This window comes from Dama dama, chromosome 7 (assembly GCF_033118175.1).
Source record: "Dama dama isolate Ldn47 chromosome 7, ASM3311817v1, whole genome shotgun sequence".
NCBI lineage: Eukaryota > Metazoa > Chordata > Mammalia > Artiodactyla > Cervidae > Dama > Dama dama.
In genome coordinates, this window is record NC_083687.1 from 13,330,216 (window position 1) to 13,343,903 (window position 13,688).

The window sequence follows — 13,688 nt, forward strand, 5'->3', positions numbered from 1 at the left end:
GTACCACAGCTCTGATCCTGTGCTCTTGACCACAGTTCAATCCTAGTTGCCTTAATTGCCAAGCAGGAATAAGGGTATACAAGGTTGTAAAGGTCAAATTAGACAGTGCGCTCCTTGAGAGAATGACTGAGCCTTGTTCATCTTTGTGCCCTCCTTGCAGAGGACTGAACACAGGATGCTCCCTGAATGAATAATAAACAGGAAATTACATTTTAGGGGCTTCCCTAAATATTTACCACTGGTGGCTCACTGGTGGTAAACAATCCGCCTGGAATGCAGCAGACAAAGGTTCAATCCCTGCTACAGGAAGATCCCACGCACCACCTCAACTAACTTAACTAAGTCCGTGTGCCACAACTACTGAGCCTGTGCTCTAGAGCCTGGGAACCACAACTACTGAAACCTGTGCACCTAGATGCCCACGCACCGCAACAAGAGAAGCCACCGCATTGAGAAGCGCAGGCACTGCAACGCAGAGTAGCCCCGGCTCTCTTCAACTAGAGAAGAGCCTATGCAGCAGTGAAGACCCAGCACAGCCATAAATAAATGAATAAAATGAGGAAATGAATACAATTATTTTTTACAAAAAGAAAATTATATTTTAGACTGATGAGAGTTGTGCTAATATAAGGTATAATTAATTTACACTTCCTGCACTCTGGTGTTCGTGCCCTCGTTATGGCCCCTGAGCTGGGTGGAAAAGTTTTCATTGTTGGTCCTGTCTGTTGTTATCTGAGTTTCCTTTCTCTGGACCTTATGTAGTTCCTTACTACATATCTTGGGAGGCTTAGGGCATGATGAAGATGCATTGGGGTTTAACAGAAGCATAAGACAGCACCTTGCTGGCTCATTCCAAAATCCTTACTCAAGAGGCTCAGCTTTGGTTGGACTTTTTATTCCCAAGAGAACATTAAGTGTCAGTGACTTCAGGGCAGAGCTGACAAAGAGGCCTAGATTACTCTTCTAAGTTTACTATTAGATTGCAGCTTGTACTTACTTCATTTATTCTGTATCTAAGTTTAATGTGTCTTCTAAATTAATGTCCCTTATTAAAAACAAAATTATAACATCATTTTCTGAGCTGGAATCCTAAGGATCATCCTCTTTATCTCTGCTCCCTGTAAGTGACACATCATCAAACATGTCAACTCTTTTTTCCAAAGGTCCCCAAATTATATTCCTTTCTTCCCATTCCCACTGCTGTTTCAGACCTTTAACACCAGGATTATTTCAGAAGCTCCTTTGCTGGGTTCCCTGCCCTTTGGTTTCCCTCTAGTAACCCATTTTACACATAGCAGCCAAAGCCCTCATCTGAAATACTATACGATATTGCCATGAAGTATTAAATGGTTTCTCTTTGCCTATTAAAATCCCAAATCACTTGGCCTGAGCTTGAAGGCCCTTCACCATTGACCACTCACTGACTTCTCCAGTCAGATTTTGGACTATTTTATTATCCAAGCCATATATGTGGAATCAGCGTTCCCACTCTCTGACTTCTGCCCAAGCAAGTCTTTTTCCTTGCAATGCTTTACCAAACTTCACCCAATCTCCCTTGTTCCATCTCCTCCTCTCTACTCATCCTGTCTGTAGTAGATTCTCCTCTCTTCTTGATCTTTAATTTGGTGCCACATTCCATCCTTGTCTAAATGCTTGTCTCAGATTTTCTTCTCACCAAGTACACTGTCAATAACCTATGTTAGGGACCACATCCTCATGCAGTTGGGCTTCCCAGGTGGCACAGTGGTAAAGAATCAGCCAGCAGTGCAGGAGACACGAGTTCAATCCCAAGGTCAGGAAGATTCCCCTGGAGTAGGAAATAGCAACTCACTCCAGTATTCTTGCCTGGAGAATTCCATGAACAGAGGAGCCTGGGGGGCTACAGGCTATGGGGTCGCAGAGAGTCAGACATGACTGAGTAGGCATGCCTTATCCAGTTCAGTTCAACATTCACACAGGGCATGTTCCAGATCAGAATCTGAGCAGAGCAAGTTTCCAGTGTAATCTCGAGCAATTTAACCTTTCCATAAACTTCAGCTTGGTTAGTAAGAGGGTAAATGAAAGTTGTTGAAGCAGTTTCACGAATATAAAGTCCTTTGTAATGTCTGGCAGAGTAAACATTAATAAGTGTGCCGTGTGTAAATTTGAGTGATCTGTTTGCCTGCCTTTCTTTTAGATTTCAAAGGTAAGGGCCTGCCCACCATTTACATTACCCCTCCCACTTCCATCTCTTAATGCCTAACACGCTGCCTGTCACATAGTAGGAGGCTCAACAAATACTGATTGAATGAATTAGTTCAGCTATGAAGTCAGCGTTTGCTCACAAAGAGACCGCCGGCAAGGATTGAAGAAGATCGAGAGGGAAGAACTGGCCGCCAGGGGGAGCAAGAAGCCGTACTCTCCAGATCTCGTGATAGTTCCCAAGCTCTCCGAGACATCGCCAGTTCTACTTCTGGCGGAAGCTACCGGCGGGAAGAAGGGGCGCTGTCTCGCCTGTGGAGTGGGAGTTGCTTCCGGGTTGCGCGCCCGGAAGTAGGAAGTTGTCAGCCTATCCTCCTCGCCCGGCGGCTTGCTGTCCCCGAGGCGGGAGGAGCCCGAGGGGGCGCGGGCCCCGCATGTGAGTGACTGGGGCCCGAGGCCGGGAGGGGGGAGGCAGCTTCGTGACAACACTGTCGCCGCACCCGTCTGTAAAATCCTCGCGCAGCTCACCTTTCAGCGCCAGCGCCTCTCCTGCCCCTGCGCTGACCCCCTCTCTGAGCCTTCGGCGTTTTGCGGACTGACAGCTCCCTTCACCAACTCCCCGGGGTCAACTTTCTTAAGACGTCTCCCTTTTTTCCCTTGGCTCTGCCGGGGAGAGCAGAGAGTTCCACCCTAATTGAACTTGTTTCGCGGGGTCACAGTAGTGACCAAAACAGCGGACCTAGCAAAGTCTATATTTCTTTGCCCTTTTAGAGTTCTGTTTTTTTTTTTTTTTTTTTTTTTAATGTTTACAGTAGATTTCCCGCCCCACTCTGAAATATCTTTTTCTGATCATTGTTAGGGAAGGAATTTTTTTTTTTTTAAGTGTGGTCTTGGTATATGACAAACATGGCATCTCGGATTTCAGAAAGGAATATGACTTTGTTTATTGGCCTGATTAAATGAGCTGTTTGTAATCTCCATTTAGAACAAGGAAATTCGCCTGCTTCCTGTTGCCTAGTATTTTAAGATCATTAGTCCTGCAAGCCACACTTTTTTTTCTCGTCTAAGAGCCTGCATATCCTTGGTATTTATCAGTACACCAGTTTTAAGGTATTTGGCCTTCTTCTCATGATAGAGGCTTCTCTGGTGGCTCAGATGATAAAGAATCCACTTGCAATGCAGGAGAAGTGGGTACGATCCTTGGGTCAGGAAGATCCCCTGAAGGAGGAAATGGCAACCCATTCCTGTATTCTTGCCTGGAGAATACAGTATTCTTGTTCTGTATTCTATGGACAGAGGAGCCTGGCCAGCTACAGTCCATGGGGTCGCAAAGAGTCAGACAGACTGAGCGACTAACTTTCACTCATAATAGAGAATACTTCCAGAATAATTTCTGGTTTTTCCTGTTTGCTCATTTGGTTGTTCCCATGGTGGAATCTTCCATGGACATCTCTCCCTTAATAAATTTGCTTATTTGAGTTTGAGTTATGACACTTTCCCTTTAAGGAAGGACATGCTTTAACCTAAATTTAGCTTTGCTACACTGAAGTTTTGTCTGAAGTTCACATCCACCAGTTTGAATACCACAGGCCCTGTTTGCCCTTTCTGCTTTAGACCAAAACAGTTTTCAAGACCCAGTGCAAATCCCTGTTCTTCCACAGCTACTTAAGGCTCCACACACAAAAAAATCCAAATGTGAAGTTCCTATCTTGCTCACCTAAACTCTCATTAGGCTGATGTATTTTTAAAAAAATAAGAAGTAAAATAAACCATTAGTTTGTGAACAAAATGATTACTTTAGGTCTTTCTATAAATTTGTTCAACAGGCAGTGATAAGGTTCCATATCTCTGAGGTGAATTTCCATGTCTGTTATTAGTTTGTGTTGTTATTTTCTCCAAAAAATCTGCTTTCAAGAAACAGTTTCGTGGCAAGGAAGACAAGGAATAGATGTAATACAAAGTGATAGGGTTGTGTTTAAGGTTCAAAGGGCAGAAATGAAGGTCTAAGATTCAAAGGGCAGAAATAGTGTTCACTCATTGGACAAAGCACGGGGGGATAGTTTTTGTAAACAGAGAAAATTATGTGTACAGAAGCAGAAAGGTGTGAAATAGTATGGCAACAAAGAATGTGAGGGAAGAACGGGAAACAAGACAGAAAAGATAGGCAGTAACCAGTGGGTCATGATAAGTAATTTGGACTTCGTCTTATTGTAATTAGTATGTATTTAATTTGAGTAATAAGACAAATGTTTTAGATATATCACCTTGTAATTGATTAACAACATGGTTGGAAAGACACAGTTATCCTTATTTTATAGATAAAAACTCTGAGGCTTTAGAAAGGTTAAAACAGTGTCTCATGGCCACAGAGTAGATGGAGAATCTAGTATTTGAATTCAGTTTTTTGACTCCAGTGCTGGTATTCTTAACCACCATGCTAAATTGTTCCCTAGCCGGGCGTGGGAAGTCAAGGAAAGTGCTAAAGTGCTTTAAATAGATGAGCAATGTGAGCCAGTTTGTGTTTTAGAAAAATAATTTGTAGAGACTGGCTCAGAAAGGAAAAAAGGGGTTGGAAGTATAGAAATTAAAATATCTTTGTGATGGTCTATGGGAGGGATATTGAGGGCCTTGACTGCCACTAATGTAGAGCTAAAGAGGACGTGATGAATGTGAGAGCTATACAGGATATAAAATTGAGGATTTGGTGATTGGTTCATTGGTGGGGATGAGGAAGCAGGAGGAGAGGTTTTAAATTTGGAGAACTGATGTTTCCATTATTTAAGGAAAGGAATATAGTAGGATAAACAGTTTGCAGGGGAAAATTAATAAGTCAGGTATGGGCATGTAACATGTAGGGGACTATAAGAAATCTGGGCCAGGATGTCTGGTAGCTGATTAGATAGATGGGTCTTGAGTTTTGGAGAGAGTTCTAGACTGGAGAAGAGATCTAGGAATCACTAAAGTGGGTGGCTAAAGCCGGTGGCTAAAGCCGTGGAGGGAATGAGACAGTCAAGGACATCCGTGATGAATACCAACATTCCGAGAGAATGAGAACAAGAGAATTATGCCAAGATTTGAGGGCACTTGGGGGAGATAATGGATGGGAATGGCAGCTGCCGCAGAGAGATAACTGAAAAAGTGTCCTTTGGACTTGGCATGTGAAGAAAGCCTTTGGTGACCTTAGTGAAAGCAGTATCCGTGGTGTGAGGGGAAAAGAAACAAATGGTCCGAGGCCTGAGAAACAAGAGAGGGAAGGGAAACTTTTTTTTTTTTGAGAGCTTAACTTAGAAGAGAGGAAGAGTATAAGCCCTGGAAATCTAGATAGGAAGGATTTTTTTTTTTTTAAACCATAGAAACTAGAAAAAGTGAGACTAGGAGATATGTTTAAAAATCTGGGGGTTCCTGCTTCAAATATGTGAGTGTCATAAAAGGCCAGAAAACAAACCACCAGCATCTGTTGTAGATTTAAGTAGAACAACGAGACATAACAGCTAACTGTGATATGTGATCACTGGTTGGTGCCTAGATTTCTAAAAAGCTGTATGGCCTTTCTTTGCTTTTCTTTTTTTTTTTTAAAGTTTGACCATGGACTAGATATTAAGTAATGTTAGAGAATTATTAATTTTAATAGGTATGATAATGATGCTGGTGATTATATAGAATAATACCCTTATTCTCAGGAGGTACATGTTGAAACATTTAGAAGTGATTTCATGATGTGTTACATTAATAAATTTCAAATGGTTCTGGTTAAAAAAAAAAAAAAAAAAGAGTTGGACAGAAAGCAAATATAGCCAAATGTTTGTTAACAATTGGTGAATCTAAGTTAAGGATATACAAGCATTCACTGTACTATTAACAGTTTTTCTAGAGGCTTGAAATTTTTCAAAATAAAAAATTGAGAGAAAAGCAATATATTTTCAGAGAGCAAAGAAAACACTAGACTCTTCCAAGTCTCAATGAGCAGAGATGTCCAGAAAGAGGAACGTTGATGATAAGAGTGCATAAAAGTAGAATTCCCTTAATTGTAAAGTTAAAGCAGTTATTACAGTTTTAAATTGCTCCTCTTTTAAATTGTATCATTTTAATGTTTTATCATTTATCTTTAAATGTGGAATTTGTTTTTTCTTAGTGGGTTTTATTACAAGTCATTGATAACATTTTTTTGCAGTTTAATGAAACACATCTTCAATCAATGAGAATCACTGGAAAAAGTAGAATGGAATATATTCCTAACACTGAAGAATGGATTATCATACTACATAGCTAGCGTAATACTAAAAACCCTAGTATGGGGAAAAAGAAAATTTATTGTTAGGTACTCTGTGTATTCCTCCAGTAGTTGAAGATTGGGACATGTTTAGATGGGCTTTTGACACTTCTTTCTGAATACAGCTTTTGTGTTTTAACTAGTTGAGTCAGTATTGCATCTTAACAGTTGCCTAGATGGTATAGCCGTTTATTTGGGGAAACAGCTTTGGATTTGACATCCAGGGTGATGTCATATCAGTGTTCAAGACATATTTATATCAATAGAGAAATTCTGTTTTAAACAGTATAAAAGGAGAAATGTACGTTTTGTCTGACCTCTTACCCTGTTTTCTGCCTCAAACATCTTTATTGGTGAGTTCTGTCAGAGTCATTCTACCAGCTATGTCTCTGCCCTGTGTTTTCCTAGACTGAGACTCAGAAGGAATTGTGGAGAACATCCCTTCAGAGTTGTCAGTTGCCTCCTCCTTTTCCTGAAGTAATCCTTCAGACCTTAACAACCCCCAGGCCTCTCTTGAAAGCAAGATTTCTTAACCTCAGCACTCTTAACATTTTGAGTTCTTTGTCATGGGGAGTTGTCCTGTGCATCGTAGGAGGTTTAGTCTTTATGCATTAGATGCTTGTAGTGCCCCTACAGTTTTTGTTTGTGTGTGTTTATGTATAGCTTTATTTGGAGAAAAATGGATCATTCACAGTCTATTGCCAAGTGTGCTAATGCGTGTCTACCCCACCGAAGATGGTACTCTGTTACGTAAGAAATTGTTTTGTTCAAGATCAGAAGTAAATGCAGGCCTAGGAGACTTTCTGCGAGACATGAGTTGTGACTATGAGAGAAAGTAGAAATTCCAGGTTTTCCTGTCTGTTCCCTTTGGTTTCCCTCTTCTTGGGACTTTGAAGTTGGCATGGAGAAGAAAAAAATCATTGGGAAAGGTTGAGTACGCCTCCAGTTTTAACAGTCAAAAATGTCTCCAGACATCCCCTGGGGAGCAGAATCACCCTGCTTGAGAAGTACTGTTCCACAGCAGTGTCTCCTGATTGGGGGTGTGCCTGTGATCAGCAGGAAAGAGATTTGAAAACTTCCACACCTGGATCCCACTTCCGGGCTTCTGGCATTTCAGTGTGTAAAGCGTGTTGCATGATACCTTGATTTTTGTAATTCTGCAGGTCACTCTGCCTATGCCCTTGCAGGTATAAGCCACTGTTAAGAGTCGAGCTCACTTGTAGAAACTTCTCTCTGTGGCAAAGCTCATTTCTGCCAGAGTTGGACCTTCTTACTAGAGAGAAAGGGATTGCCATCAAGCTTCAGCTGATTTCACTCAGTCTAGATGAATATACTTGATGCTTAACCCTGACTTTGTGTTTGATTTTTTTTTTTTAAGGGACAAGTTCTTTGTTTTTGTTTTTTTAATACAAACCCTTGTGTTGAGGGTTGACTTTGAAGAGATCTCAGCAAGGGAGCTGCTCTGCTAGTCTGACCTAAAGGGACAAGATTTTTTGTTGTTGTTTAACATCATATCCGCTAGATGCCAGTAGTACCCCTGAAGTATGACAATCACAAATGTCTCCGAACTTTCCACATACCCCTGGGGGGAGAGGGAAGAGAGTTGCCCCTAGTTGAGAACCACTAATTTTACCAAAGGCAAAAGGGAAGGCTTATTACCAAGACCCCCCATGTGCTTGTAGAAACTTCATTAAATCGGTAACTGTCCTTCTGGTAACTCAGGAAATGTGTCAGAATCTCAGGGAAGAAGGATGTACAGCTTGCAAGAAGTGTGGGTATTCAGTATCATATTATCATTTTGCACTTTCTGAAATAGTCATACACTCCTAGAATTTTAGAGCTAGAGGAAACTTTTAATTTTTTATTTATTTATTTTTTTAATAGAGGAAACTTTTAAAAACATTCTGGTTCAATCCTCATGTCTTTTGGATGAGGAAATAGGCCAAGTGACTTAGCCAAATCATAGCAGTGAGTATAATAAATGCCATAACAGTGGTAAGTTCAAATTCTATAAATACACATTTAAAATATCTTTACTGAGATATATATATATAATTTATGTATGCCGTGAAATTCACCTATTTAAAATACACAATTCAGTGGGTTTTGTTTATCCACAGAGTTGCACAACAATTATAATTTGTTTTGAAGATTTTTGTCACTCCGGGGAATAGCTTTGTATCTATTAACAGTCACTCCCCATTCCTCCCCACCCCCTCCCCTAGGCAACCTCTAATAAATATTTTCTGTCTCTATAGATTTGCCTGTCCTTGACTTTTCATATAAATTCAGTCATGTAATTATCTTCTTTCACTTAACATAATGTTTTCAAGGTTCATCCATGTTGTAGCATGTATCAGTGTTTTATTCCTTTTTATTGTTCAGTAATATTCCATGAACATTCCATGATGTATGAATATTATTGAAATCCGTTTTGTTATCCTTTCCTGGATATTTGGATTGCTTTCATTTTTGAGCTCTTATGAATACTGTGGCTTAAACAAGTTTTTGTGTGGATATTTGTTTTAAATTATCATGGGTACATACTTACAAGTGGAGTTGCTGGCTCATATGGTAGCTCTGTATTTGAGTTTTTGAGGAACTGCCAAACTTTTCCAAAGCTGCTGCATCATTTTACATTCCCACTTGCAGTGTACAAGAGTTCCATTGGCAGCACTTGTTATTCTCTGACTTTTTGATTATAGCCATCCCAGTGGATGAGAGGTGGTGTCTCACTGGGGTTTCGATTTACACTTCCTTGATGGCTAATGAGGTTAAATATTTTTTCATGAGTTTCTTGGCCATTTGTATATCCTCTGCGGAGAAATATCTTTTCAAATATTTTGCCCATTTTTAATTCGGTATTTATCTTTTTTTAATTGAGTTGTAAGAATTCTTTATGAACTCTGACTGCTAGTCCCTTATCAGATATGTAATTTGCAAATGTCACCCCCCTATTCTGTAGGTTGTCATTTTACTTTCTCGGTGGTATCATTGGCAGCACAACAGTTGTTAATTTTGATGTAGTCCAATTTAATTTTCTTTTGCTGTTTGTGCTTTTGGCATCCTGTCTAAGAAGCCATTGCCTAATCTAGTGTTATAAAGATTTCCCCCTTTGTTTTCTAGTTTTAGGTCTTTTATCCATTCTGAATTAATTTTTGTCTGTAGTATAAGAAAGCATCCAACTTCGTTCTTTTGCATGTGGATATGTAGTTGTTCCAGCACCATTTGTTGAAAATATCCATTTTATTTTATGTTACTATTTTTTTTTGGCCATGCCATACAGATTATGGAATCTTAGTTCCCCAACCAGGGATTGAACCCCAGCCCCTGGCAGCAAAGGAGCCAAGTCCTAACCACTGGACTACCAGGGAATTCCCAAAAATACACACTTTAAAATAATAGACTTTCACCACCCTTTCACGTGAACCTTAAAATTAAGCCCTATGTGGTCTTTAAAAAAAACCCTTTGAGCAACAGCAGAGTTTGGAGAAAGATTGTGTCCCTTAAAATGTGTGGGGTTCCTCCTCCCTCCAGTCCTGAAAATCTAGGTTACCTGTTTGTTAATCCACCATTCGAAGTCTGACTCTTGATTTAGTCGGCCTTGGGTTGGGGCCCAGGTATGAGCATTCCTGAAAAGCTCTCTAGGTGACCTACTGTGCAGGCAGTTGAAGACTAGCCGCGCTGCTGGAGGAGGAGCTGAACCAGGATGTGTGCTGGCCTGTGGCAGCGCAGGCCGCCGCCTCTGCTGGAACCTCCTGACTGTGGTCTTCTGCTCTGCAGAGGGCAGCATCTCCTCACCGAAGGGATAGAGTTGTTCTGTGTTAGTGCTTTTCTGTGTTAGAAACACCTTAGGGATGAAATCCTAAAGTGAAATAAGAGGACCCTCTGCGTTATGAAAACAACAACAAAACTCCCAACCAGCAGAAGACAGCATAGATCCCAAGTGCTGTTTTCCCTCCTATAAATGAAGAAAAACACTGTTCTGTAGCCCAAGCACTTTTTAAAGAGAAGTGCTTTATTTTGTTTTACAAGTGATCCAGGGAGAATTCTATGTTGCCTTTAATTTTTGCCTTTTATTGTATGGCCATTGTGAAACGGCCTGACTTTAAAATAACTGTGCGAACACAAATTGAATTTTAAAATGAGTTATATAGATCTTAGGTTTTTAAAACATGTAAAATGCAAACGAAATGCCCATTGTTGTCTAAAATTCTGTTTGCCGAGAAGCATGAGGACTGCAACCTGCCAAGTGTGAAGCACTCCCGTGCCATGGTTTTGTGTTGTCTGAAATCCTGGCTCAGCCAGGAACGAAGCGTATCAGCAGGTTCCTCAGTAAGTCTTGCCTTCAGTGGTCAGTTCCTCCTCTCGTGTTGCTAAAAGGTTCATTTGATGTGAAACGAAGGAAATAATTGGTCAATAACACTTCCCATAGTCTGTTTCTTTTTATTCTAGTAAATTACCTGTAGCAGATCTCCTGTAGCAGAAATCATTTGGGAGACTTCCCAGGTGGTCCAATAGGTAAGACTTCTCACTCCCAAAGCGTGGGGCCCAGGTTTGATCCCTGGTCAGGTATCTAGATCCCATATGCCTCAACTAACAGATCCCTCATGCCATGACATAGATCCCAAGTGTCACAACTAAGACCCAACACAGACAAATAAATATTTATTTAAAAAAAATCATTTTGGATGGGCACTAGTATTCAAAGTCCCATTAAGGTTTTATTTTTGTGCTCTGAACTGGTATTCCTCAAAGTGTTTGGGAACCAATGCTGGTCTGTAAACCACTTTTGTTACTAGCCCACAATTCAGTTCAGTTCAGTTCAGTTGCTCAGTCGTGTCCGACTCTTTGTGACCCCATGAATCGCAGCACGCCAGGCCTCCCTGTCCATCACCAACTCCTGGAGTTTACTCAAACTCATGTCCATCGAGTCGGTGATGCCATCCAGCCATCTCATCCTCTGTCGTCCCCTTCTCCTCCTGCCCCCAATCCCTCCCAGCATCAGGGTCTTTTCCAATGAGTCAACTCTTCGCATGAGGTGACCGAAGTTGGAGTTTCAGCTTCAGCATCAGTCCTTCCAATGAACACCCAGGACTGATCTCCTTTAGGATGGACTGGTTAGATCTTTTTGCAGTCCAAGGGACTCTCAAGAGTCTTTGCCAACACCATAGTTCAAAAGCATCAATTTTTCGGCACTCAGCTTTCTTCACAGTCCAACTCTCACATCCATACATGACCACTGGAAAAACCATAGCCTTGACTAGACGGACCTTTGCTGGCAAAGTGATGTCTCTGCTTTTTAATATGCTGTCTGGGTTGGTCATAACTTTCCTTCCAAGGAGTAAGTGTCTTTTAATTTCACAGCTGCAATCACCATCTGCAGTGATTTTGGAGCCCAAAACAAAGTCTGACACTGTTTCCACTGTTTCCCCCATCTATTTCCCATGAAGTGATGGGACCAGATGCCATGATCTTAGTTTTCTGAATGTTGAGCTTTAAGCCAACTTTTTCACTCTCCTCTTTCACTTTCATCAAGAGGCTTTTTAGTTCCTGTTCACTTTCTGCCATAAGGGTGGTGTCATCTGCATATCTGAGTTTATTGATATTTCTCCCGACAGTCTTGATTCCAGCTTGTGCTTCTTCCAGCCCAGTATTTCTCATGATGTACTCTGTGCATAAGTTAAATAAGCAGGGTGACAATATACAGCCCACAATTAAGAAACACTTAAAAATCTGTATCACATCTTGACATTATCTCGACATATTCATTATGTTTTACTAAAGAATTGGTCAGCAGTGGATTGGGAAAAACACAGAACTGGTCCCTCCCCACAGGTGGCCAAGAAGTACTGTTCTAAAGGATGTAACTTTGAGAAGGAAGTACTTCAAAGAAACCACCTTTTTACATTTATTTTCTCTCTCTCTATCTCAGAGACTCTGCATTGGAAGACATGGATCTTGCCGCTAATGAGCTCAGCATTTATGACAAACTCTCAGAGACTGTTGATTTGGTAAGACAGACGGGCCATCAGTGTGGCATGTCAGAGAAGGCAATTGAAAAATTTATCAGACAGCTGCTGGAGAAGAATGAACCTCAGAGGGGGCCACCCCAGTATCCCCTCCTTCTAGCTGTGTACAAGGTAAAGACTTGGAAATAGCTTAGACGGAGCACAGACTCATCAGCATTCTCCCCAGATATTGCTGCTGACTGATTCCACCACTGAACCTTGGTTTTTCTATGAGTCGGTTGGCCTTTACTCTTTGTTACCATATATGATTAGGAAACTTGACTCTTGTTAAATGTTGTAGATGAAAGCTGTGTACTTATGGTTAGCTGTATTTGTATATATTTTTAAATGGTGAACATGGCCCCTGATCCATGTGATATAAACTTGGTGAGCCTTGCAGTCCTCACAGTTGTCAAGCTTTAAATCCTTTTGGAAGTGAATGTCAATGACTTGTTTATGAAAAAGGATTAGTTCTTAAAACACATTGGACATAGTAGAAAATGCCTGTTACTTTTTTTTTCCTTGGCATTAAAGTATTTCATTTGCTGGGACCATTATTAATCCATTTCCTGTCTTTCCTTGTAGGTCTTCATAACCCTGGGATTAATCTTGCTCACTGCCTACTTTGTGATTCAACCTTTCAGCCCGTTACCACCTGAACCAGTGCTTTCCGGAGCTTACACTTGGCGCTCACTCATCCATCACATCCGGCTGATGTCTTTGCCCATTACCAAGAAGTATATGCCAGAAAATAAGGGAGTTCCTCTGCATGGGGGTAGTGAAGACAGACCCTTTCCAGGTAGAACACTACGTTTACTACTTACTAGATACAGCTTTCTTGGCAGTATATCATGAGAAAGAAGGTCACATTTATTGACATCTAATGAGAGACACTTTCCCATATTGTCTCATTTAATTCCATCCTCAGTAAAACTCTGTGGGATGGGTTTTATTACCCCATTTTGCAGATTGAGAAACTGAGGCTCAGAGAATGAAGAAACTTGTCAGAGAAACACATCTGGTGGTGTCAAATTCAAGCCCCCTGATTCTTAACACACATGTTGGGGATGAGAGTTTTTCCTCATAGGAAGGATTTGAGTGTATCTTTACCATTTTCTCTCCTATGATCCTTATCCATAATAGATATTTTAATAAGTACCTATTGCTTTATTGAAAGCATCTGAGTCCAACCCCTTAATAGTCCTTAGCCTGTTGGGCTAGGTTTT

The 13,688-nt window shown here is 40.9% G+C and overlaps 1 protein-coding gene across 9 annotated transcripts in view; it reads left to right on the plus strand.

The window, feature by feature from the left end:
- Positions 1-2,463: 2,463 nt before the first annotated feature.
- C7H6orf89 (chromosome 7 C6orf89 homolog) overlaps positions 2,464-13,688 on the plus strand; it is a 32,418-nt gene continuing 21,193 nt past the window's right edge. The window contains exons 1-4 of one of the 9 annotated variants that reach the window (XM_061146582.1): positions 2,477-2,617; positions 10,907-10,972; positions 12,387-12,465; positions 13,048-13,261. In XM_061146582.1, the coding sequence (XP_061002565.1) occupies positions 12,406-12,465; positions 13,048-13,261 (274 nt within the window). In that variant the 5' untranslated portion in view covers positions 2,477-2,617; positions 10,907-10,972; positions 12,387-12,405. Of the gene's footprint in view, positions 2,618-10,886; positions 10,973-12,386; positions 12,595-13,047; positions 13,262-13,688 lie in introns of those variants that run through there. The other 8 variants (XM_061146579.1, XM_061146584.1, XM_061146581.1 and 5 more) reach the window with 8 other exon arrangements.